The sequence below is a fragment of the Lucilia cuprina genome, chromosome 4, assembly GCF_022045245.1.
Source record: "Lucilia cuprina isolate Lc7/37 chromosome 4, ASM2204524v1, whole genome shotgun sequence".
NCBI classification, from domain to species: Eukaryota; Metazoa; Arthropoda; class Insecta; order Diptera; family Calliphoridae; genus Lucilia; species Lucilia cuprina.
The window spans coordinates 1,361,177-1,387,194 of record NC_060952.1 but is presented as its reverse complement, the minus strand read 5'-3'; the positions used below and the strand labels follow the sequence as shown (position 1 = coordinate 1,387,194).

Sequence of the window (26,018 nt, the reverse complement as noted above, 5' to 3'; positions counted from 1 at the left end):
AGATCATATTTTATAATTCAAATTATTTAATATTTTCAAAGATTTTTTTGCTTTTGCTTCACGACCGCGAATTTTTCTCAACCGCACATATTGACGTTGCCAGACTTTTTTGTTTTTTGGGTTAATTTATTTCACCTACCGTTTCAAAACTCCAATTTTAGTTTTGTTTTCAAGAGACTTCATGGACAATAGGCGAGATAAATATAAATAAAACGGTAAGGAATTGGATCATTACTTCTTATAGTATAATCGAATTTTTGGATAATATAGAATTCGTATTAATTTGTCACTGATGTATATTCTTATTAATAATAAAGTATATATCCGAAGTTTTATTCAAATTGGACAATTTTAATCCATAAACTATGACCAAATTTTGCAATGTTTAGGAATTCTCAGTGTACCATTCAAAATGTTATTAATTTTCGATCATTTATTCATTTTATAAAACTGACTGGATTTTATCGTATGAAATTACGTATTTAGGAACTTGGGAACAATTTAACACCTAAGTCAAAATATTCGAAAAAAATACTATTCGTTTGAATGATGCTCCATATAAATAGAAGAATATTAGAAATAAAAGAAATAATTATACATTAAGTATAAACAATTATGAGTTAACTCTTTTCAAGCTTTTAAAATTTGTAACATAGGCTTCACCTGATATTTCGCCCAAAACACCGATACTAGTATACAATTCTACAGGAAATTAAGATATGTGAACTTAACTTTCAGCATCAGTTTCTGTTGTCTGAAGTATTTAATTTTTTATTTCATTTTTTTTTAAATTTAAAGATACCATAACTTTATAATATCATCTAATAATATTTATGCAAATAAACATGATCGTGTGCATGTCTTACAATGTAAGGAAAGCATTTTTCCAAATACTAAATGAAAACTAATATATTTTTAAAAATAATTATTTAACATTTTAGTATGACTCAACATTACAAGTATATGAACGTTTTGTTGTGTTTACTGTTGAGTCGTCTCAACTGGATAAGCTAGAACAACTGCAAGACCCTCGTGATTTAGATAACATATTAGCGGATATTTTTAATAAGGTGCGTGTTCCAAATATGTACAACGATGGCCACAAACAACTACATACAACAGAAGCATCATCCGGATTCATAAAAATAGTGTTTGAAACATTCTATAATATGTTGCATCTAACAAAAACATCAGAGGTATTTACTTTTTTAAACAAAAACATTCATTAGTTTCTACCTATATTCCAAGTTAAATGAAATAACTTAAATTTAGTCGGATGATACATATGGATATAGAAATTGAAATGTATTTATTTTGTTGTCAGGTCCGATTTCTTTTAGTTGTTGTTATTGTCATACTAATTGCCTGGATTTTAAACAATCGCTTCAATATTGGTTGGTTGTCTTTGATTTTTGGTGGCATCTTTATATATGGATATCTACATACTTACTTGGAATGCAATAGGGTAATTGTAAAATAACTATTATTTTGATTTTCTTATTTCATTTAAAAATTATATTATTTTATAGGAACTGGAAGTTAATAATATGTTGGAAATATTAAATCGCGACAAGGGAAGTGATAAAGTCATTAAAGATTCCAGGGTCGTAAAATTTTTGAAAAGCATATTTTCTAGTGATGACCCTCAGGATTTACAACAGCAAAAATTAAAGTAATTTAATATAAAAGTTGAATATTACTATTTATATTTATTTATTTATTTATTTTTTTATTTAAGACAATCAGCGAAATTGTCTTTAGGATTTTGCAGGCCTGATCATGTCCTAATAATGTATTTTAATGATATTTTTCTTAAATATTTACAAGTGCTTTTAGAGCAATGCACCATCACGTTAACATCACTCAATGGTGCGCTAGGGTTTCCATACAATATATTGTCGGGAATTCTTCTAGTTTGCATAATTGGATATATTTTAAAGTTGACTTTTAAATATATATTAAGTCCCTCTGCATGGGCACATTTAATGCACCGGAATCAACCTTATCAGATAGACCAAGCAGCAATTAAAAGCAGAACAAATTCACAAGGTGATCGCATATCTGGTGATAACTTGAAATTGTTATTAAACGCAATAAATGCTGCACCTCAACGAAATGCTGCATCATTGGCTGCTGTGTCCGGAGTAGAAGACCTGAAAGAAGCTATAGAACCACCACCGTCCAAAAATAATTCACCAACTTTTGATAAATGTAAGGATAGTAGAAAGCAAAATAATAATAATTCAAATGAAAAGCCGTTGGATGAGAACACCAATGTTACGTTAGAGGATTTGCCCAATGATTCCTAGTACATACTTATTATTACTACTTTTTAGTTTAAAGTCATTATTATAAGCGTTCCAAATTATGTTGATATTATTATTCGCTTAAAGTGTGTTTATAAAAGCAAAAACAAAAAATAAATTATGCTTACGATTTGTATTTATTTTTTTATTTTTTTTTATTTATTTTACATATGTATGTCATATTCTAGTGCATCTTTGATTTATAGTCATATATAGTAGTAGTCAGAACAATTTTGGGTGTGAATCTCTTATAAGTTCTAAAATTTAGCTATAAATCCGAGTATTACAAGAGCTTATTATTATCTACATTTGTTTTGTATTTATGAAAACTAATAAAATAAATTTTAAATTTACAACATGTTTAATAGTGAATATCTTTGTCATGAAATTATTCGTTAAATCTAAATTTCATTGGAAACCCAAACAGTCCCACATCGCTACGTTTATGACAGGCTTGTGGATTAACGAACTATTTTTCAAAAGTTCTATTACAAGTAATTGTAATTGGTACAGCTTCAATTACAATTACTTTATGTATAATTGTAATTGAAGCTTTACCAATTACAATTACTTGTAATAGAACTTTTGAAAAATTACAAATATTTGTAATGTGTAATTGAGTAATTAATATCCAATTACAAAAAATTTTGAAGTTTTTGTCAATTAAAATTACTTGTGATTGTAATTGGATAACTTTTAATTAATTTTAATTGGAACAAGCCTTATCCAATTTCTAAATATAAAGAGTTAAAATTTGGTATTAGGTCGATGACTTTCATTATTTGCAAATAAGTATTTTAAAACAATTTATAATACGTACATATATGTATGTATGTATGTATTTTTTTCTAAATAGTTCATTTATATTTTTTTTCATCTTTGTCATCTGTTTAATACAATTTTAAAAAAATTTGCAACAATTTCTTAAAAGCACGACAAGCACTTACACTCAAAGTTAAAATTTTCTAATGCTGAGTAAACATCGAACTCACCTGGAGGAGACAAATACATTTTAAACTTTCTTAAATATTAAAATGTTAAAATTCATTAAACTAATGAAACAAAATAATTATTTTTTATTTTTAAATTGTTTTATTTTCAAATATTTTTTTTATTAAATTAATATTGTTTATTATGTATGTATGTATGTATGTATGTATTTATGTTATAGTTGTACATGTAATAATTAGTAATATTTAAATAGAAGTATGTATGTATTTTGTATATTGTTCAAACTATTTATATATTACCGATCATAAATTATGTATTTTCTTATATTTTCACTTTTATTTATTGTAATATTTATTTCATTAACGGTTTAAAACTACATTGGGAGAAATTTTTAATTTATTAAATAAGTTCTTTAAGAAGCATTTCCTTTTTTTGTTTAATTTTTTTTTTGTTGTTTTGTAATAATATGTATGTTTTTCTATTAACTTTCAAAGCAATTTGAGAAAATTTAAATCTAAAGCTCAAGTTAAATAAAAAATTAAAACAATTATATATGTATGCAAGTATGTATATGCACTTGTGTGCACATCGGATACATTAGAACACCGCTTTATTTGCCGCCCCATATTTAAATATAAATTACATTCAGGTTAAATTTTCAAATATTTAAATATATTGCTTTCTTAAAGCAGTAATAATTATTATACGTGTACATGTGTATGTATTTATACTATATGTATGTATGTATGTATGTTCATAAATATTTTTAAATATCATGGCAAGAATTAACATCGAGGGGTGGTCTAATGTATTGTTTTGGTTTTTTGTCTACCGATGTAGACGTTTACTTAAATATTTAATAATAACGATTTAAAAAAATATTATAATGCAAAAGCCAAATTTATATTAAGTTAAAAATTTTTTAAATATTTAATTATTCGTTGTATGTTATATGAAATCTTTTTTACAATTATGCATTTTTCATTTGCATATATGTATGTACATCATATATGTATGTATGTATTTATAACTGTGTATAAAAAATTGTGTTTTTTAATTATAACGAAATAATTATGTATTTAATAAAAATGGAAAGATGGGGTGGTTCGTCAATAAAAAATAAAGTTGTTCTTTATATAAATCTTATTTAAAATATTGGTCCTCTATCGAATTGTTTTTTTTTTAATAGACACGTGCAGAAATAATACAAATAATTATTAACGAAACTGAGCATTAAATAATAAATACAAATGTTTTTTTAACTGTGTAGTGTAAGTAGTTTGGAGTTGATGATTTTATTGTGCTCGAGTCTAATGATTTTAGTTTTTTATAATATGGGCTCTTGCTATAAACCGAATTGGAATATATCAAAAAATTTGTCTCAATCGAATCTCAATAATTTGGCCATTATAGGCTTTGTATTACAAATAAATGAAATAAAAAATAGAGAAATCTGAATTATTAAAAAAGCACGAATTTTTATTAAAAAATTTAAAAAACAAGAAAATTTGAGTTAGTTTAGGTTTAAGCAAAATATGGCCCACTGAATTAATAAGTTTGCTTGACACATTTTTATTCTTTAGGAAATGTTTGTGAAATTGTATAATATTAAACAAATTAAGTACATACTAAAAGCCGTGATACACAGTTGTCAGATCTTACAACGTTGTCAGTATCTAACAATCGTCTCAACTTACATTTTTTCTTTTGCAACGTAATTTGGAAAAAACATCACTGACAATATTGCAAAACAAAATTTGTAAGTTGACAGTGTTATTAGACATTTGCTGCACATTTTAATGCCAACGTTGTAAGATCTAACAACCGTGTATACATAGCATAACATTATAAATCTAATTATTTAAAATTTAATATATTTATTAGAACATAGTAAGTGTTTATGATGTTGTAGTAATTAAAGCTTTTTTATACTTACAAAATAAAGTTTCTAACAATTAATACTAACTAATTTCTAGAAAAATAACTCCAATAAAAAGCAAAAAATTAAAATTTAACAATCTTACTTTATGTATGTTTGTATGTATATATGTATGTATATATGTATGTATGTATATATGTATGTATGTATATGTTTTTTTTAATAAATATTTTATTTCTGCCTAATTATTCTTAAAAAATATGTTTTCTTTAAATATTACTTTTGGTAAATTGTTCAGCAAACAATGGTTTTCATTTTAATATAAGTAATTCTATTATACATGTTTTTTTATTTTTGTGTGACTTAAAACACATACATAATAGGCGCGGTTTGAATAAACACATATAGTAGTTAGGACAACAAAAGAACTAAGTAATTGGAATAATATTTTTATTGCATTTTTATACAAAAACCTTGTTTGGAATACAAACATTTGTAATAAGTGTATCCAATGTAAGGCACAGTAACACAAACGATGATTAATTAGAATGTATCGCTCACAATTTCAAAAGTTTTTGGAAAAATCTTTATATTGATGAAATATTTTTTGGTAAAATATTATGTTGATACAATCCCTATTTATATTCTGAATCCATTGCTACTAAGTTAAATCGAAAAGTATATGTATATGTTTTAACTTTTATACTAAAGTAATATTAATTCTAATATTACTCTTACGTAGTCATGGTTACTGGCAAAAGGTTTTTTCAAAGTTAATATTTTTATCAAATCTTTTTTTTTCATAATTTGCTTGCTTTGTTTTAAAAATTTCCTTAAACAATTTGAGCATATACCCCATAAAATAATAATTTTAATGTGGTCTCAAACATTTTGTTTAATAGTGTTATCGTTTTTGATAGAAGAACGTTGGAATATTAAAATTTTGTAAATTATACATACATAAGGTCAATCTGAGTCCCTTAAGAAAAAAAATTTAGTTTAACGTTAAATAAATAGATTTACAGCTAAATCACGTTATACATTGCGGTCAAAATTAGTTTTATAATATTTTTAACAAACAATATTTTAAACATTAATATAGTGTTTTTACAGCTGGTGAAAATAACTTTATTATAAAAAAAGGACATTAAAAATGGTTCCTTACTCACAAATAATTAGAATTAATTATCTAATTATTTGTTTTATTTTATTTGATTTAAAACATATTTCAATTCTTCAAATGCATTCCCAGAACTTTAATTCAAAGAGATATTTTTTAAGGATTCTATATAGTTGAATTAACTTTTTGATAAATTAATTCCTATGAAGTTCTAAATTACTTAAGAATGATTAAATTTTAAAACTGTTGCAAACTACATAAACAAATCTATTCAATTTTTAATTTCTTATGAATGAATATCTTCATGAATAATTTCATTAGAAATTAAAATTAATCGGTATTATATGCATGTTTTGCACTTAACATGACATTAAAGGGCTAATCTTTAGGTGAACGATTGTTTTTGAGTACTCAGTTAATTTTGTTTGTTAGTTTAAGCGCCCAATGGAGGTGTCAACAGCTGATGCACAAAATGAATAACTTTTAAAAAAATAAACAGTAAAATGTTCTAATTTTTGATGAGTACAATGAGTTTTCTTTAATTTTCATATTACATTTAGAGTTGTATTCTTCTAACAAACAGTGACGTTTTCTGTTGTTTTATACGGTAACACTGCAAAGTTTAATCTTGTACTGTAAACATCAAAAGGGATTAACATTAGCTTAAAATTATTTTTAGATTAACTAATATGTTTATTAATTGGCATTTAATTGCTAACTCAAAAACCTGCTCTATAAGTATTCTTTCACAATAATCGACCTTTCAAAGCAAATTTATGAATTTTTTAGTTGGAATACTGATTTCATCTATAATTAGCATAATCGGTAAATATAAATTTTAAAGGAATTCATATGTATATACGTTTTAGAATGGACCAAAATTCAACTTAGGGTCGGTTTTATAGCTCACAACAAGAAAAAAATATTACTAAAATTTGAAAATTTTAAAACATCGAATCAATTTTATATACTTATGGAACATAACTTAATTATTTTAATGGCATGTTAAATATAAATACATACATATAATACTCATGGACCCTATAATAATTGTTTGCAAATTAGGTAATACTTCTATTACGATTTGCGGTCAAGACTCCCAAATATTTAATAAGTGATATATTTAATTAAATTGTTTATGTACTTTTCCACAACGTAGTTGTATTGAGATACATCAATATAAATATTTTCAAATAATAAATGTACAAGTTTAAAATTTCCCACAAATCTTTTACCTAAAGGCCACAAAAAGTATATAATAGGTCAAATCATTTTCAATCGAAATAATAAAGTCGTCAACTGTAACAAGATTGAAATGTGAAAAAAACTAAATTTGTTTTAAAATTAATATGAAAAACGAATAACGACACAAATATTTGCAACGACTTTTTCGATGTTTTAACTAACTTTTATTGTAATTGAAATAATTATGTCTAGAAATATTAAAGCATTAACTATCTGGTGCTTAGTTTTAATGGGACTAATTACATTTAAATAAGTCGGTATGTATTTATATTTTATTACAATATCTTTAAAATTTTAGGAATCTCATAGGCTAGTCATAAGCAGACATTCAATTAAACTATATTCATACTCTGAAGTATGTACATAAACATTTATAATGTTTATATATACGAGTATGTATGTATTTATTTATTATATAAAGTAATAGTATTAGGTAATATGTAGTATTAGAAGTATGTATGTATTTTGTAATAATAGTTTGGCCAAGGTGCAAACTGAATTTGATTGATATGTATTTTATTTTCTAATTGTTATAAATATTTCGAGTTTTGCAGATGTTTTGTGTATTGTTATATGTCTGTTTAGTAAGTGATAAATTTAGAGTTTTTATTTTTGGGTGTCTTAGTAATTGTGCGATTCGAAAGCAATTTGAAAAGTTAAAATGAAACAAATTAAAAATATAATAGCGTTTAGTTAAAATTTAAATTAGGTGCATTATTTGATTATTTAGTTTAGATCGTAGGTATTATTAATTAGCTTTTTAATGTTTTAAGAGCGCTTTTATTATCGTGCAAATTAAGAATGACTTATTATTGATTTTAATTCCTATGTGTATATTGTATGTATAAAAAGAAATTTTAATAATTTATACATTTTAACGAGTATTTTTGGAGATGGGTTTTTGTTAAATCATATTAAAAATATTTGTTTAACAATATTTATATTAAAAAAAACGAGTATATTTATTGGCGAAATAAAGCGCCATAATTGGCAAAACGCACTGTATTATTTAAAACTCACTCACTAGTGCATCACTACATTTATGTACCATATGCAACACAAGTATTTCGTAACAATGATGACGATGATCATCTCATATTGTGGTCTGTCTGTCTGTCTGTCTACTTACATAATTTTACACTTTTCTTTGGCACCACTTGTACTACCTTCGCCGTTTTCTGATATTGCGCCATTGCTTTCTTTAGCTTTCTTCTCCTTTTTCTGTTTCTTTTTGGTTTTGTTGTCCAATTGTAATGATACAGTGCGTGTTTTTTCCAAATTTAACAATTCCTGAAAACAAAAACATTATTTTTATGTTGCTTTTTTGAATATTATTTTATAAATTACCTGAAATAGTTCGGTAACGTTGTGATTCGTTTTTGCAGATGTCTCCATAAAGGATATATTCCAACTTGCAGCCTGCGCTTTCCCCTCCATTTCAGATACAGTTCGTAATTCATCACTTTCATCGCATTTGTTGCCTACCAACATAACAGGAATATTCACAATATCTTGACCCTGAAAATTTATACAGAAAACATTTTAATATTAAATTGACTAATGTATGCATTATATGTACCTTTAGTTCCTTTATAAGATTCCAGATCGGTTTTAATTCCTCCAAACTTTGCTTTGAGCATACAGAATATACTAATATAAAAGCATGACCTTTTGTTATCGACAACCGTTGCATTGCAGGAAATTGATGTGATCCGGTAGTATCCGTTATTTGAAGAGTGCAAATATTTTTATTGCAACTTATTACCTGTAAATATAAAATGTAATGTAAATATACTTTTATCTTCTAAAGGAGAAACTTTTATAAATTTTCAAAATGTATTTTAGTTCTTCACCTGTCGATATGTGTCCTCTATAGTTGGTATATATGATTCTCGGAAGGTACCTTTTATAAAACGTAATACTAATGAGCTTTTACCCACACCACCAGCTCCAAAAACAACAACTCTGTAATCGTTGTTGCTCTGTTCGGAGCGGGTCACTTGATTCTTTTGTTCCGTAATTTTGAGGCTGTTTTAAAACACGATAAACTTGACAATTACAAAGTTCAGCTGCTGTGAAATACTGTTGCCCCGATCGTGGTTACCAGATTTCAATACAACAATTAATTACAACTTTTTATTGTGTAGCTTTCTTCATTCAAAATCCATGAGGAGTAACTTTGTCTATATATATTATGTTTATAAAATTTACTCAAGTCTTTCGAATTCAATTACACTGAAAATAGAAAATAGTAGTCTGTAAACTAAAAATAATTAAAAGTTCAACGGTTAAATGACTGTTTTAAAAAAAAAGATTTTCCACAACATTAAAATCGAAAATGTCAAACTGTATGTGGGATGAACTTCAATTGTCACACCTTTGATGCGACTTGCAAAAAAACTATGTAGATTTTTGCAGTTTATACATATCAATGTTTCATATTTCCTACGCCTGTCCCGACAATCCACAGTGATGTAAATGGACATTGGCCAACAATTATAATTGATCACACACGCACATACAAACATGTGTGTATTTTCATATTTATGTACATAAATCTAATGTATAGTTTTCAGATTGACACATGACATTATTTTCTTCATCAGTTTTTTTTTTTATTTTTTCACTTGGTGTAAAGGTTTTTGCTTCGCACTTTAATTGAATGGCCTCTTGCATGAATATTGTATTTGAATCTCTTGATTTTGGAAACAAACCAAGAAAACCATATAGAAATATTATTAACTTTAGCACTTGAGATCCACTTTTAATATTTTTAATTACTTTTCATTTATTTAGATTTTTTCCTTCCTATGTTACCAAATGTGTTGGCATTCTTCTTTTCCTACGTAATTTAAGTATTCGTTGAAATATACATGTGTATATACACATATACTTATAAATAATTTGGTTTTGATTCTTTAATACTTACAATTAAAATGAATTTTTATTTCGTTGTAGTCCTATGAATTCAAAATATTCGTTGTTGTTTACAAAATTGATATTTAAAATCTGATAAAGTATAAATTTTTCTATATTTTTTTTTCTATATTAAGAAGAAAGTTAACACAAAAACACACACGCACACATAAAAACTCATAGAACGAGAAGAAAGAAAGAATAACAGTTATTTGGTTGCATTTAGTACAAAAGTTTGACAAGATAAACTTTGTAGTAAGTTTTTCGGCGCACACGCACAAAAACAACAACTCTGTCAGTGTTAAGTAATCAAAGTTACACTCGAAAATGTTTGTAAGTTATTGAATATGTTGTTTTTAAATATGTATGTATAATAATACTCTAGCTGTTAGTAGCCGTTGCCAGGTTTTCGAAATAATTTGTATAATAACACACCGAAAGTCTTTAAATGTTTTATGATATTTTAGTATTTCTTAAATAATTTTTAAGCAAATCATGGGATTTTTTTCTGCTAAAATAAAATGAAATTCTCCTTCTTCCAAATAGACCTTTGAACGGAGTATATTTTATTTTATTTTTTTTTTCAATTCAAAAAATACGAATTTTGAATGAAGCCAGTCGTGTAGTAAATGGGCGGATTTACTTATAATACAGAAGATTCAATAAGATAAAGTAATTTCATTTCTAAGAAAAAATGCTTTTGATTTGTATTTTTATTTTTTCCGTAAAAACATCTAGTAATAATGTCTCGAAATTAAATTTAAAATTATGTTGGAACATTTTTTATTATCTTAAAATGTTTTTAAAAATAGACCCGTTTCACAGGTCTCAAAGATTTTGGGGCCTTTGCGTCATTTTTTCAAAAAAAAGTAGTTTTCTCAGGCTCACATCTTGCGAGCTGTTCGGAATTTTGATTTACACTCTAGGTAAAGTTGTGACTCTTTTAAAAAATTTCATTTTCTAAATCGAAAAAAAAACTTAAAACAAATATTTTTTCGACTTAAGTGCTTCTCTAAATTAGGCGAATACTTAATATTTGTAGTATAAATAAATCAATAACACGTATACGTAAGGGTGTTGCTAATAAAATCATTGCAATTTCACAATGTAAAATTTAAATATAAAATATAAAGTTTTTTGATTTATATGTTTACAAATTTTATTCTTTTGACAGGAGCTACAACTTTGCCTCAGAGAGTCAAAGTTATTGTTTTGAGCTGAGTATCGAAAAAATTATTTTAACTTTTTTGTAGAATATTTTTAATCTACAAATTGAAATTTAGGTGGCTGTAGAGTAATATTATAGAAGGGGAAATATTTTTTTTTCTCCGCGATAAGCTAAAAATTACCGAATTTTTGGAAACCCAATTCGAAAAGATTGCAAGAAAAATTTAACATATTGTACTGAGATCAAGATTTTCAATCGAAGGTAGGGAACTGAGGACCTGTTCTAAAAAAATAATTTTTATTTTTTCGTGGTCTACGGAACACCCTTTTGTACATATGTAAGTGTTTCATGCTTTTTATGTCAAAATCGATTTTAAATAAATATGAAAGTAAACTCTCGATATTAAATTTCTTCATTGAAGAAAATTTTCCCGATTAAGGGGTTATTTAAGGATCTTTTGCCGATTTTATGTTATGTACAATGCAGGATAATGTATTATAATGTCCAAATAATTTTCGTACTAAATTAAACACAATTAATTTTTTTTATTTCAATTCTTATTATTACAAAATCTTAATAATTTTGTACTAAATTAAACACAATTAATTTTTTTTATTTTAATTCTTATTATTACAAAATCTTAATAATTTTGTAGCTTTAGTTTTGGAACAACATTCATACTTGTCAGTTCTTGAAAGAGTAATTTACATGCATAGGGCATAGATATTTTGGAAACATTGGCCGACGATTGACAATAATGACACCATGAGCAATATGCCAAACGACCACAGGTTTTACACACATCAACATCAAAGGCATCAGATGAAATCATTAGTCGTTCCATGATCAACATGCTGGCTCCATATGATATCAGACAATCACGTTCCATTTCACCCAAGCGTAAACCGCCCTCTCGACTTCTTCCCTGTGTGGGCTGTCGCGTCAACACAGCCTTAGGTCCCCGAGCTCGAGCATGCATTTTGTCTTGCACCATGTGTTTAAGTTTCTGATAGTAAACAGGACCAGAGTATATGTACGCTTCAAGACTTTCACCTGTTATACCGGAGTAAAAATAGTCTTTACCCATATAATTAAAGCCATGTTTAAAAAGTTCGTCCTGAATATCTTTACACTTTGAGCCACCGAAAGCCGTACCATAGTGAAATTTTCCCTCTAACAAACCGGCTTTTCCTCCTAACAGCTCCAACGATTTGCCAACTGTCATACGAGAGGGGAAGCCATGAGGATTCATAATCATGTCAGGGCATATTCCGAAATCGTTAAAAGGCAAATCTTCCTGATCAACTATAAGACCTGTGACACCTTTTTGCCCATGACGAGAACTGAATTTGTCCCCAATTTCTGGTCTTCTTGTTTGTCGCAGTAGAATTTTGATAAGAAAGTCTTCCTCACCATTAGCAGAAACCATAACTTTCTCAATATAACTGGGTTCAGGACCTTTATATGATATTGGAACGGCAGTGTACGATATCTAAAAATACAATGAGAAACGATTATTTTACCGTTATAACAACTAAGAAATATTTCATCTTACCTGAGATGCTTGACCTGTTTGTTCAATTGGATTTATGGAAGTGACAGCCGGCATTTCCTTGTTTATAAGAATTTGCTTATTGACAACCATTTCTCCAGGTGCCACAATACCATCTGTGTCTAAAGCGTCATGTTTAAATATCACTTTATTTGTTAGAGCATCTTTCATAGGTCCCATAATGCGATCGTATGTTTGATTAGCATACCGTTTGACGGTACACTTAGAATTCTTGTAAATAAGACAACGTCCATATCCACGATCTATAGATGCCTTGTTTAAAATCAATGCATCTTCAATATCATAACCAGAATAGCTCATTACAGCTACAGTCGCGTTCTGCCCTGCTGGCAACTTGTCGAAACCTGTTAGTTCTATAGTTTTCGATTTAACCATAGGAGCTTGCGGATATACCAAATTGTACATCAATGTATCAATTCTATTTTTCTGATTGTATCCAATAACTCCCATAGCCTGCTTTCCCATAGCACACTGATAGGTATTACGGGGACTTTGGTTATGATGTGGGTAAGGAACTAAACCGGCACATACGCCTAGAAGTGTAAATGGTTCAATTTCCAAGTGTGTTGTGGTGTCTGGGTCTATACCGTTTTCATTCCATGCAATAAAGGAATCATTTTCTTCGTTCACATCAAGATATTCGACTAAACCGTCATGTAGAAAATCTTCAAATTTCCGTATGCCCCTCTTAAGTTCCTCAATGTGCTGTTGCTTAACAGCTGGCTGACCCCTTCGTACAATAATGTAAGGTCGACATAGACGACCACCGTCAGTATGGATATAGACACAGCGTTGTGTGTGAGATGTGTGAATTGATACGAATGGACCAAGTCGTCCTTTGCGACGCATCATACGAAAAACTTCGACCAGACGTTTGTAACTTATGGTTAATCCCAAAATGTTACCATTAATAAATACAAGAAATACCTTAGAATTGTTAATTGCATCTCCTCCCACAAGGCGAATGTCCTCTACACCGGCGTTAAATGCCAGACGTACTACGGGTCCTTCTTCGACTTCTGTAGTGATGTGAGTCATTAATGCCAAATTTTTCACTAAACCACAAGCCTCACCCTCAGGAGTATCTGAGGGACAAAGCATTCCCCATTGACTTGGCTGCAGTGAACGAGGACCGGATACCTTTCTTGTTTTTTCAAATTGTGAATTTACTCTTGTCATCATACCGAGGGCAGAAATATAGCTTAGTCTCGATAAGACCTGTGTTACCCCAGCTCTTTCCATTTTGAAACGTTTGATTGTCCAGTTGCCTGAGGAAATAGCTGACTCAAGGCCAACTGTGATTTGAGCTGCCCTGATGTGTTTTACAACATCAAATTGAGCTGCTTTAACTTTTGGTATATTCTTGTCCGCAATCATTTTCAATTCCCAGTTCATGCGCTTGAAAAGATCTTCAAACATCAAAGATATAAGAGATCCGGCCAGTTCTAGTCGCTTGTTGCCGTAATAATCTCTGTCATCGACAGCTGAGCTATCAAGTTCGGCAGCCATTACACGCCTTATCATCAGCGAAACATAAATCGACTTAATTTGAAAGTTGAAATTGTCAACTGGAACATGCGCTAATATCGTAGTAGTCAATAATTCTCTGGCCTCATCCGCTGGAGTTTTGGAAGCAGCCGTTTGAAATCGTTTCACCATCAACTTTGAGCCCATGTACTCTAAAGCTCTTTGTTGGGTGAATATCTTTAAATTAAAAGCTTCTAAAAGTGAGGGCGCAAAACGATTTTGCGTTTCGGTACTTGTGCCGATTAACGACATTATTTCTAAGTCGGATACCACTCCCATAGCTTTAAATATTACGACGATCGGTATGTCATCTACCATGGAGTTGTGTTTCAAGTAGTATTTACCATGTTTACTTAAAACCAAAGTTCGGGATTTCTTTTCATGTGTGGACGAAGTAACTTGACACTGTACAGTACCGTTAAATTCTTCTGTAATCATTTTATTCCACGACAATTGTTCCTGAATTAAAATAACTTTTTCTTGTCCTCGAACAACAAAATAACCACCGGGGTCTAAGGGACATTCGTTCAACTTGGCTAACTCAAACTCTGATTTTCCAGATAAAACACAGTTCGACGATCGCAACATGACCGGCATTCTTCCAATCAATAAATTATTTCTAACAATTCTTTGTGCTCCACGAGTGTATTCAATGTCTACAGTTATAGGAGCTGAGTAGGTTGTGTCTCGTAGTCGGCACTCATGTGGCGTTGTTAGTTTCGTTATATTGAAACCGTCTTCTATATCAGGTGTACCTACACGTACGTCCAAATATTTTAAGTAGAACATTGGATCGGCATCACTAACAACCATTTCATTTGCCTGAACAATTTTCTTAATATCCACATTAACGAAATGATTGAATGAATCGATGTGTTGTTTCACTAAACCTTTAACCTGCAGAAAAGCTGGTACTAGCTTCCATTTTTCATCCAACGGTTTAATTGCCTTGGCCCAGTCTTTGGGATCACCTTTCCATGATTGATCTGACTTTGTATTGTCCTCCATTCCAATGGCTTATTATTTATACCACCTTATTAAATTTCCACACTACTAAATTTGTTGAAGAAACATTTTCAAATGTGCGAGCGACACGGAAGACACAGGGCTGGAAATTGCAGTACTATACTTTAAAAGTAAAGTACCGGTGTTGTAAATTTATTATGGATGCGTACTTGATAATTTACATTTACAAATATAATTTAACGTTTAAACACCTAATTTACGTAATCATTACTTTAAACAAAGATTGCTCATCGAATTATGTTTATAATTTTCAAAAGTAAAATTTGTTGGCTTTCAAATTAAGTTATATGTTCCCATTCCTGTTGTAACATGTGAAAATCAAGTAGTTGCCACATAAAATACCGATATCATGATAGAGATATATGTACAAATATATACATACATATATAGACATTGAAAACCTAATTTTTGTTTGATTATTGATTAAAAACAAATATGTTTTATAATTTATATAATTTATTTATTTTTAAAAACCTTATTTTTGTTTGTTGTTTATAATAAACATGAGAGTTCTTACAATATGGCAATTTCGTGCATTCAAGGAAATTGGTGTCGGTGGTGAGTTGTTTTTATTTGGTATATTTACTTTGGTATAGAACTGTCAAATTAACTTGTGCTTATTCTTATTTTAGTGCTGCAAACCAAAAACAACATGTAAACTTTGACAGAAGTGGGCACTTAATAAAATATTTATTACCATGCACATATGTTGTCTCTATATAATTGAATGTTCAAATATGTTGCTTGAAAGGCTGTGAAGTAAATATTTAACAATTTTTTATGATTAATTTGTTTTAATTGCAAAGATAAGTGTATATCAGATTATTATTGATTCAAAATGCTGAAACAACATATACTAGTTGAACTCAAACAATTCATACAATATGTGAGTGCTTATCGTGGCGGGAATCCTAAAACATTGACCTCAAATGCGCTGGTGCGTACATCGTTGCACTTGTTGGAGGATCTTCCGGCTGCACGGGAAATAGTTTTTGAATACTTTGCCCTTGTAGCTGAAGTTGGCGTGCAGAGTTATGTGAATACGGCAAATGTGGATCTCCAGACAGGAGTTGGTATACAGCAGCAAAAGTTGAGCACGAGCCAACAACAGCAGCAACAGCTCACAGTGTCAATGGAAGACCCATGTTTCGAATTTATTCAGCTAGCTTTGGAGAACATGGTTAGTAAAGGACCAGGAGCCTGGGGAGCGGTCATTGCGTCATGGTGTTTGGATCTGGTTGGAAGTCTATCGGACAAATATAGTAAACGAATGTCTATTGGTGCTGCCTGCAACTATTGGCTTAATTGCAGTACAATGCGTGGTCTACTGACTTTAATCAGTATATGTTTTCGCAAACTAACAAATGCAGAAGCTGAAACTTGTGTCGAAACGCTTTTAGGTGAGTAATTTGATTTGTTACCTAGAAAATAATAGTTGTGAAATGGAATTTAATTGCAGCTGCATATCAACGGTATTCTATGACTTTTGATTGGGTCGTAGCACGTTTAGGTGGGTGTTTTCCTTCGAAAATTATCTCGCAAATTTTGCAATGCAGTTTAAAAAGATTTGCTGATGATTATCGCTGCCAGTTTGACTCCGAAATTGGAATTTTAGAGTATCTTTGTTTCGCCCATGAACAAGTGCTTCGAAATTCGGTTCGTGATCTTTTGCAGGAGGGTCTTCAGCCCAAGAAAAACTTAGACGCTTTGATTGTTCCGTTTCTCTTAGAGTTTGGCAACTATTCCGACATCATATTGCAAAATATGGTCAGTGTTTTCTTAGATTTATGTAAGTTTTTGACTTCGCTTTTAAATTTATAGTATTCTGCAATTAACGTTCGACTTTTTGTGTTCTATAAACCACGAATTTTAGATAATGATGATATGAGAGCAGTTATTATACAAAAGGCACCACTTTGGATGTCAAACAGATTATTTGCAGACATGCAGCCTTCACTGAATAATATTGTTTTGCGTTTAAAATCTCATGGGGCAAAATTATTGATTACCGCCTCAAAAATGGCTGATCATAATGCTTGGTGTCAGGACTTTTTGGAGTACTCTTTGCAGGAGTTGGAACAAATAGTTTTGAATGCGAGACTTTGTCCGCTTATGGATGATTTGGCTACAGAGGAAACAAAATATATGCTCTGGAAGAGTTGTCTCAGTACGAACATTTATGAACAGCAAACAGCTGTACGATTGATTTTAATAGTTTGTATGTCTATTAGTTGAGATGAATTCGTTGAAATTTTGGGAAATATTATATTTATGTCACTTACAGCTACACAACATTCCCATATATACTATCAAACTATTTCGGAGTTATTACGTAAATCTTATTCTCATAATCCATCTGGACTCGGAGCCGTTATACGTCTAATTGGAGGTCAATCTGGTGTTGTTGAGTTTCCAGATATTAAGCCGGGCATAAAAATGGTTTTGGAAGATGTTTTACTCCAAGAACAATTTAAAAAGTCCCGTTTATCTGCAATAGATTATTCGGAGGCATTTAACACTTTTAAGAACCTCAACACTTTAACTATGTAAGTTTTAATATCTACCATTGTTACTTTATTTTAATTGTCATGTCTTATTATTGAATATCAATTTGGAAGTATGCAAAAGAAAAACAATGCTTCATGTATGAGACAGCAACAATTAGTTTGGGCTTTAAATGAATGTTTGGCAAAAATTTTACAAATACTAGAGGTTACTCTTAATAAGCTTATTTTACATATGGATGCAGTAGCATCTAAACGAAGTGATGATAAATATAGAGAAATGCAAAACCAAACGAATAACAACACGATCCATATTAATGGCTCGTGGAAAAAGCAAAAAATTGACTTAATTATGGGGGAAAATATGGATGAACCGGCAAATGTAGCAGGATGTGTAACGGAACGTCAAATATTAGCTCATGCTATAATTGACCTGCTGAACACAATTGAGGCAGGATCTAAAACAACGGTTTTGCGTTCCACTGAGGTACGACTCATTTTTCGTTTCATGCATTGTGAGATTATTTATGCTGGTATATCTTTTTTCTATTTTGTCAGGTTTTAAAATTGTCCGTTTTGAGTGTTAAATATTTCTTTATCAGTTTAACAGAAAAAAGCAAGTATTTATTAAGGATTAATATTTATATCACATTCAAAAAATTTGTTTTTTATGTTATATTTAGCACCTGCACTACGCGAGCAAGCTGTCAATCGTTCGTACGAGTTGTTTCAACGACAATGTCGTGCTCGCAAGGCCTCTCGATCTGCTTGTTTGAGGGAGTTAATTGAGGGGTCGTTGTTTTATTATGGCTATTTATTTGGGCAGTACGATGAACCTGTATTTGATGAGTTACAGATACCAGATCATGAAATGGTATTATTGCAGAATCAAAAGCAAAGTCTGGGTCCCAATGCGAATCGTTCAATTTTACACGCTGGTGTTATTGGTCGAGGTCTTAGACCCGAAAATATGTGTATTGGTGTGGCATGTCCTCCTGAAATGCAAACTTTATTTTTAAAGGCTTTGGATGTCTGCTGCAGTGATTATGTACGTAAAGATATACATTTTTTAAATTCTATAACATTGTATGGCTGTTTTTATTCTTCAGGATCGTCAAATAGTTGTAGAAGCTTATTCAACGATTTCGCTTCTGCTAGTAGAATTGGTTTCTACAGATGTGATGTATAATGGTTTGCCTTTTCCAGACGAAGAGTTTACAAAAGTCACAATGGAAAGGGATTTATTAATACGACGTGCGCTCTTAACATCTCCTATACTTTGGGCATTATTAGGATTCATTGCAACTCATAGACCTGCCCTTTGTTTTTCATCTGTCTTATTGAGAGCTCTTTGTGCCACTTCCCTACATCAGTGGAGAGCTAAAAATGGTAAGTTTTTGAGCACATTGATTTGCTTTAAAAACATTTATTTTAATATATTTTTACAGTTAACAAGTTTGAAACAATTAATCAGGCAGGTGAACTATTGCAATGTACAAAAAATCTTTTGAAAATATTGGCTATGGGACAATTGTTGCCGCCGCCCCTATCGAATTTACACGTTATAATAGAACATTTCGAACCACCAGAGGTAGAACAGTAGATTAGTTTAAATTTTGAAACATTATTTTAAAACTGATTTTGATGTATTCTAGATTGCTTTGCTATTGAAAGAGTGTGTATGGAACTATTTGAAAGATCATGTCCCATCACCGGCTTTATTTCACGTCGATAATAACGGTTTACAGTGGCGTAATGGCCAATTGTGTAAAATACCTCCACAATATGTGGATACTTTGCGAAATCTCATGCAAAAGAAATTAACAAAGCTTGGCCAACATTATTATCAAATGTTTATCATGCCTGAAGTCAATTTACAACAATTTTCTTCCAGTTCAACAGCATTATCGATAAGTACAGCCACGCCTACAGAATCATTACAAAATATTGAAAATTTATCCTGATCTTACACATCCGCCATTTTCAACAATAACAAATAAGCAAAATATTCAGGCAGATTAATAATACATTAAATATGACCGTTTCAATGTCGGAAATATTGTATTAATAGTTGCATTCATGTTTTTGCAGCAATGTGAGATAATCGTTGTTTCTATTACATACCAGTAGTTTTGGGCTAAAAATGTAAAATATTTGAAACCGTAAATAAACCTACTTTTTCTAAATTAAACAAATATCTAATTTACAGAATATTTGTAATACAATATGGTAATATGCAAATATTCAGTATATATTTATTTCAGAGTTGTGTAGTAATTTAAATATGTGTAACGAATAAATTTTAAAATTTATGATTATCACTATAAACTAAGCAACAAAAAATTCAAAAATTCAACAACTAAAAATATATAGTACATATACTAAAAAAGCTTGCCCAATTTTGTAGACAACTAAATAAATTACTAGTAAAATTAATATGTATAATAGTGATAGGAAGAAAATCAATAACTTTTAGAGATTAGATGCAATAATTTTTTATATTCTGAAATAGGAAGGACAACAAACCAAATGTTATTTCTCCTCGTGAAATATAAAGAATCTTAATATGTAATTGTAAATATTTTTATATGATTTCTTAATTTATACATAGATAATTTGTTTAATTTGTGGGAGGTTGAATGTTTCTACTTAGAAAAAAAAAAAACAAACGAAAACATAGTAACTATTGGTTGTTACTAAAAAGCCTTTGTGTGTTTGGATCAGTGTGTGTATGTTGTTTGAAAGCCTTCTAGGATGGTCGACAATTTGACAATTTACGCACGGAAATGCAGGACGTGAGTTTTTTGGCCCGCCTTTTCAGGGATGATGACTTCTTCTCTTTGGTATGATGTGAAGCTGAATTAGAACAGGAAGTATGAAAACCACTAGAAGAGGCCCCCATCCCCGTAAACGTATTATGCTGTTGTTGAGCTTTAATTTCAGCAGCAGCTGCTGCCGCTTTTCGTGCAAGTTCCTCTGAAAATATACGACATCATATGGAATTTTACCTTAAATAAAAGTAGTAAATAAAACCTACGATTTAAATCGTGTTCGGTGAAGTATACTTCTTCTAAATCTCTTTCCGTTTCATAATGATAAGCATCTAGATAAGGCAGTACTGTAGAACGACGGTATTTGTCATTTTTCAATGGTGGAATGGGTATCGGTGGTCCTTTTTCTTCAGGAGCGGATATAAACCATCTAAGAATTAAACAATGATATTTTTTATGTATAAATTGCCTTAATTAATGTTGTAAAATTAGACACTTTTTAAAACTGTGAAGTGACGATTTTAAAATTTTTCTTCTTATATAAAATTAATTACAAATTTTACATTATTTATAAATTATTAACAACAGATAGAAAGTTTTTCAAAGACATTAAATTTTTATTTGATTTTAATATCAATACAATATTTTATGAAATTAAATGGAGTTAGACCAAATTAGTAAAAAAAAATTGTTTTGCAAAGGGGATATAGCTTTAAGCAATTTTTTAAATAGATAATTTTTTTCTTTTAATAGAAATTTATCGAAATGTTATAAAATTGCCAAACATTTGTTTTCATTTTTGAAATTATTATCACTGATGGGGGTTACTTTGCCATCAAAAACTCATTTGATTGGTATACAACATGCAATTTGTTTAAAATTGACTTAAGGTGGTAAATGAAGTTTCAGATCTAGATTCTAGTTATATCACACTATTTTATTATACAAAATTAAGTCGAAAATGCCACTCCATACTTACGGATCTTTTCTAATTTGCTGTATAGTATAACGCTTATCAGGGTCTGCTTGCAACATGCCCAGTATTAAAACAGCAAGTTTACTATCTAACTTATACAACCAATCAGGAGCTTCCCATTGTCCTCTACCAATATTTTCCAACAATCGATAAATGTTATCTCCTTCAAAGGGGTAGAGACCCGTGCAAAGATTGTATCTATAACGGGTAATAAAAGTAGTAAATAAAGCAAACTAATGCCTTATCCCCATATTCATAAAGAATTTTAGGTTTATTACGCATTTATGAATATGGGGATTATTGTTTATGTATATATATGTATATGTACATACAAGGTTACGCCACTGCTCCAAATATCAACTTTAGAGCCAGAAAAAGAATCAAGTCCATTTGCTATCTCCGGTGGTTGAAATGCAGGAGAACCTTGACCTGTGGTGCATGTGTCATCTGGAGCAAATAGTTCTAATTGTTCGGCTACACCAAAGTCAGAAATTTTTAATGTTTCATCTAGTGTTAGCAAAAGATTTCCGGGTTTAATGTCTTTGTGTATTACACGCATGCCATGAAGATACTCCAGACCATTCATCAGTTGACGAAAATAGCGGTGTGCTTGGAATAAGGGGATTTTCTTTTCGGGAGCACTATCAAGCATTTCCTGTAGCCCTCCTACACAGTATTCCATAACCAAGTACATTTTCTGCTTTTCGTCGTTGTACAAAACGTCCAATAGCGCTACAACATTCTTGTGCTTTAACTGTTTAAGGAGTTGAATTTCGCGTTGTACATTCTGTTCGCCGTTTGGTATACGTCTCAATTTACGTTTTGTAAGAATTTTCACGGCCCTTCGACATAGATTTTCGGAATCTAAAACTTCCTTTACCTTGCCATATGAGCCCTCTCCAAGAACATCACCCATCACATATTTTCCCACCATCTTGATATTTTTCTTTTTCTGTTGGTATATTATCTCTGCACTATCTACACGATTGAACATGTTCCCAATGTCGAGTGTAGCCAAATCCAAAGTATCAATGTTGTCATCGTCCAACCAAGTAACCTGATGGTGGTATTGCTGTCGCTCATTTAGCAGATGATTGCCAGCTTCTTCCCCACCTACAAATGCTCCACCGTAGCCAGTGTCCACAATGTCCGGGTATGTATCCAAATGGAATTTTGTGTTTGCCAAAAATACGGTTGAGTTTTCGCCGCCTGCGGCTTCAATTTTTCGTTCATCATCGTGGAACTTGAGTTGGTCGTTCGAGTTCTTGTTCTCTGCTGCCTTGGAATATGAAGGCGAAGGACTTGCTGTAATTTGGGTGCTACTTGGGCCCTGGTGATTGGCGGGCTGGTGAGCCTTTACTTGTACTTCCATGGTTACATGGGCGCTGGTCACAGTCATTTGGATGTGTTCCTCGTTGAATGATTTATCCACTACTCTATACAAATCTTAAATTTTTAACCAAATCATGCACAATCTTTATTTTGTAAAAATTAAGCTAATAATTTATTTTTTCAATCGCGACAATAAATTACATGTATAACCAGCGTGGCCAGATTTCATTTAAAAAGAATGGCCACTTTTGCAAAAAATCCCACTTCGAATGAAACGTACAACTAGTAAAAGCAACGAAAACAAAGTAAAAAAATATTTTTAATGTCTTATTGCACAAATTTCTCTATAAATTTTGTTGTTTATGTTAAACTTTTATCATGGGTATTTAAAATTTATTTTTTCTTTTTTAAATAGTGATTGAAAATGAATTAGCAGTCATGATAATGTGGCATTGCTACGCATTTATATTTAAAAAAGTTGGCAACGCGTGTCAATACATACAATTGTTAGTTGAAACTTGCACTTTTTATCCTAAAAGTATGCTTTTTTATATAGTGTAGCCATAAACCATTGAATGAATTTGGTAGTACTGTGAAGGAAAGCCGATATCGTTTAAACTTTTGGGAATAGTACAATCTATTCTTTTAAATATTGAAATTCTAAGCAATGCTGTCGCCAATCTTAAGTTAGAAGTCCCCCTTAAAATCACAATTTTTAAATTGAAATTCCCTTAGATTTCCCCAAAAATAGCAATTAGACATGTCTCACATACTGCGTCATCTGGTAGTCAGTACATTTAATTCGAACAAAAAATAAATTTTTAGTCAAAAATTAATAATACATTTTTTAATTTGTATGAAAATACTATTGATTATGGATGGACCAACTCTTTATATGTGATCGATGAGACGATAATCTAACTTTGGTGTTAGTATTAGAAAATCGAAAATATTTTACATTTTAAAATATACTTGAATATACTTTGAATTTATTATCCTTTTTCTAACAAAAACAAACATATTTTTTCTCAAAACTTTTTAAGCTAGAACACGTAACCATTAATTTGAGACCAAGATTAATAAAATCAAACAATTTATTTAGAAATTATACGATATTTATATATTCATGACTTTGAGAAAAATAAATCGTTATACTTAAAAAATTAGCGATCTAAAAATTCTTTACAAGTTTGAATTTTGTATTTATTTAAATAGTACTTGTACAATTGTTAATATTTATAAAAAATATTCAAATCCCCAAAAATAGCGTAAAAAATATAAAAAAAATTCTAAAATTTTACGAAATTTCCTGTCTTTTTCACGAAAATATATTCCCAAATAAAACTTGAACTGAAATATCTGAAGTCGATATTTTAAAATTAACTAAGTTTTAATTTTTGGCGCAAACATTAAAAATACTTATATTTTAGGGCAAGCCTTATGTTCTAGGATGTGTTTTAAAATGAGCCGCAAGAATCCTAACGAATAAAAGTCATTATTTTAAATTTCGATTTTATTAAAAAATTTTTCATTAAAAAATAAGTATTAAACTAAAAAAATAGTATAATTTTACACCAAAGTATATACTTTTCTTATATTATCCTAAATATAATTTTGTATAACTAACCACTATTTTAAAATTAATTAATAAAAAATTAACATTAATACACACATATTTCCAAATATGTCTGTTTATAGTACTTTGTATTTGTAATTAAGACTAGTTTATGTTTAAGAGAACAATTAATTTACACTAAGAAATTAAAAAATTCCATACTCAGTTATACACTTCTAGTTTTCATTTTAACAGACAAATTGAACGAACGCACAATTGTCATCTCATATGGATGATCCTTTAATTTAAAGGTCAATTATATGCATAGTCATCAATTGACAGTTAGTTGTGCCTGTCAAAATGACATTAGATTAATGTTAACATTAGTGTGTTTAGTAATGTTCCTGTTGTTATGTGTAAGTGAAAATCTTATAGACAGATTAGTCCAGTCCATTCATTCTTTCATTATTTAATACATTTAAAATACAAACTCCTAAATGTAAATTGTATAATAAAACTTACAACTAATTATTTACACGTATAGGCATTAAAGTTATACTTAGATACTCTCAATACAATGTTACTTATAGTATTTTATGTAAACACATCCATACATACTACATATGTATGTAGAAGAATCGTAGATGTACATAAAATAGATTTTTTTACTTATTCTTTAATTTATAACCATTTTTAAAGTGAGAACATCATGGCTATTTTCATTAAAAACTGTAGTTATTATATAGTTATGTTTGTACATACATACATACATATGTACGCCTTAATAATAGTTTGGTTGGTTTTTGTATGTGTGTTTAATATACATAAGTATGTACATATGTATAAAGTATGTCTGCCTATATAAAAAAGGACGATGCAATTGTACATAGATAGGTACATGTATCCATTCCAATTTTATATTTAGCAAAATTCCGTTAACAGGTCTGGCTAAAGGATAATTTGATTATTGTTTAATGTCATTAGTTGACCTTCTTTTCACTTAAAAGTGGTAACACATCTTGACTGTTGTTGTTTATTTCTAACGCCTTCTGCCTCTGTTTCTGTTGCAATTCCGCGGTACATGTGTTTGTAGTAGTAGTAGTAGCTGATGTTGGCTTTTGATCTTTGCCCTTTTTGTAGGCCTGCACGTAGAAATTCATAAACAAACA

General features: G+C 29.8%; 6 protein-coding genes across 6 annotated transcripts in view; 2 read left to right on the top strand and 4 right to left on the bottom strand.

Moving 5' to 3' along the window:
- The window catches only part of LOC111690548, a 4,001-nt gene extending 1,323 nt beyond the window's left edge, over nt 1-2,678 (top strand). The window contains exons 2-5 of the mRNA XM_023453053.2: nt 942-1,196; nt 1,325-1,465; nt 1,530-1,672; nt 1,739-2,678. Of these exons, the coding sequence (XP_023308821.2) occupies nt 942-1,196; nt 1,325-1,465; nt 1,530-1,672; nt 1,739-2,309 (1,110 nt within the window). The 3' untranslated portion in view covers nt 2,310-2,678. The remainder of the gene's footprint in view (nt 1-941; nt 1,197-1,324; nt 1,466-1,529; nt 1,673-1,738) is intronic.
- Nucleotides 2,679-4,398: 1,720 nt separating this feature from the next.
- On the bottom strand, nt 4,399-10,177 carry LOC111690607 (GTP-binding protein Di-Ras2). The gene is made up of 5 exons (XM_046949759.1): nt 10,155-10,177; nt 9,355-9,529; nt 9,081-9,266; nt 8,849-9,019; nt 4,399-8,791 (listed from the first exon to the last, which is right to left on the bottom strand). The coding sequence occupies exons 1-5, from the start codon at nt 10,175-10,177 to the stop codon at nt 8,627-8,629; spliced, it is 720 nt and encodes a 239-aa protein (XP_046805715.1). The 3' UTR covers nt 4,399-8,626.
- Nucleotides 10,178-12,108: 1,931 nt separating this feature from the next.
- LOC111690493 (DNA-directed RNA polymerase III subunit RPC2) lies at nt 12,109-15,862 on the bottom strand. Its single transcript, XM_023452981.2, has 2 exons — nt 13,141-15,862; nt 12,109-13,077 (listed from the first exon to the last, which is right to left on the bottom strand). The coding sequence occupies exons 1-2, from the start codon at nt 15,691-15,693 to the stop codon at nt 12,226-12,228; spliced, it is 3,405 nt and encodes a 1,134-aa protein (XP_023308749.2). The 5' UTR covers nt 15,694-15,862; the 3' UTR covers nt 12,109-12,225.
- A 481-nt stretch (nt 15,863-16,343) lies between these two features.
- LOC111690491 (integrator complex subunit 5) lies at nt 16,344-20,406 on the top strand. Its single transcript, XM_023452978.2, has 10 exons — nt 16,344-17,111; nt 17,171-17,500; nt 17,585-17,929; nt 17,996-18,257; nt 18,330-18,702; nt 18,774-18,831; nt 18,899-19,263; nt 19,325-19,604; nt 19,664-19,806; nt 19,871-20,406. The coding sequence occupies exons 1-10, from the start codon at nt 16,550-16,552 to the stop codon at nt 20,177-20,179; spliced, it is 3,027 nt and encodes a 1,008-aa protein (XP_023308746.2). The 5' UTR covers nt 16,344-16,549; the 3' UTR covers nt 20,180-20,406.
- Nucleotides 20,407-20,782: 376 nt separating this feature from the next.
- LOC111690492 (serine/threonine-protein kinase stk11) lies at nt 20,783-23,560 on the bottom strand. The gene is made up of 4 exons (XM_023452980.2): nt 22,295-23,560; nt 21,966-22,160; nt 21,253-21,416; nt 20,783-21,191 (listed from the first exon to the last, which is right to left on the bottom strand). The coding sequence occupies exons 1-4, from the start codon at nt 23,359-23,361 to the stop codon at nt 20,965-20,967; spliced, it is 1,653 nt and encodes a 550-aa protein (XP_023308748.2). The 5' UTR covers nt 23,362-23,560; the 3' UTR covers nt 20,783-20,964.
- Nucleotides 23,561-25,517: 1,957 nt separating this feature from the next.
- The window catches only part of LOC111690535 (elongation of very long chain fatty acids protein 7), a 17,736-nt gene continuing 17,235 nt past the window's right edge, over nt 25,518-26,018 (bottom strand). Inside the window, exon 6 of the mRNA XM_023453036.2 lies at nt 25,518-26,018. This exon is cut by the window's right edge and continues 111 nt beyond it. Coding sequence (XP_023308804.2) covers nt 25,830-26,018 — 189 coding nt within the window. The 3' untranslated portion in view covers nt 25,518-25,829.

What these genes read in the sequence shown, in the direction of transcription:
- LOC111690491 (XM_023452978.2), top strand. Translation starts at nt 16,550, where the DNA reads ATGCTGAAACAACATATACTAGTTGAACTCAAACAATTCATACAATAT. An exon ending in TCAGTGGAGAGCTAAAAATG is followed by an intron (nt 19,605 to 19,663) that starts GTAAGTTTTTGA and finishes ATATTTTTACAG; the next exon opens with TTAACAAGTTTGAAACAATT. An exon ending in AACATTTCGAACCACCAGAG is followed by an intron (nt 19,807 to 19,870) that starts GTAGAACAGTAG and finishes GATGTATTCTAG; the next exon opens with ATTGCTTTGCTATTGAAAGA.
- LOC111690492 (XM_023452980.2), bottom strand. Translation starts at nt 23,361, where the DNA reads ATGACTGTGACCAGCGCCCATGTAACCATGGAAGTACAAGTAAAGGCT. An exon ending in TGGAGCAGTGGCGTAACCTT is followed by an intron (nt 22,161 to 22,294) that starts GTATGTACATAT and finishes TACCCGTTATAG; the next exon opens with ATACAATCTTTGCACGGGTC. An exon ending in CACCGAACACGATTTAAATC is followed by an intron (nt 21,192 to 21,252) that starts GTAGGTTTTATT and finishes GTATATTTTCAG; the next exon opens with AGGAACTTGCACGAAAAGCG.
- LOC111690607 (XM_046949759.1), bottom strand. Translation starts at nt 10,177, where the DNA reads ATGCAAGAGGCCATTCAATTAAA. An exon ending in CAAGAGGCCATTCAATTAAA is followed by an intron (nt 9,530 to 10,154) that starts GTGCGAAGCAAA and finishes GTTTTAAAACAG; the next exon opens with CCTCAAAATTACGGAACAAA. An exon ending in ATCTTATAAAGGAACTAAAG is followed by an intron (nt 9,020 to 9,080) that starts GTACATATAATG and finishes ATAAATTTTCAG; the next exon opens with GGTCAAGATATTGTGAATAT.
- LOC111690493 (XM_023452981.2), bottom strand. Translation starts at nt 15,693, where the DNA reads ATGGAGGACAATACAAAGTCAGATCAATCATGGAAAGGTGATCCCAAA. An exon ending in AAACAGGTCAAGCATCTCAG is followed by an intron (nt 13,078 to 13,140) that starts GTAAGATGAAAT and finishes TTGTATTTTTAG; the next exon opens with ATATCGTACACTGCCGTTCC.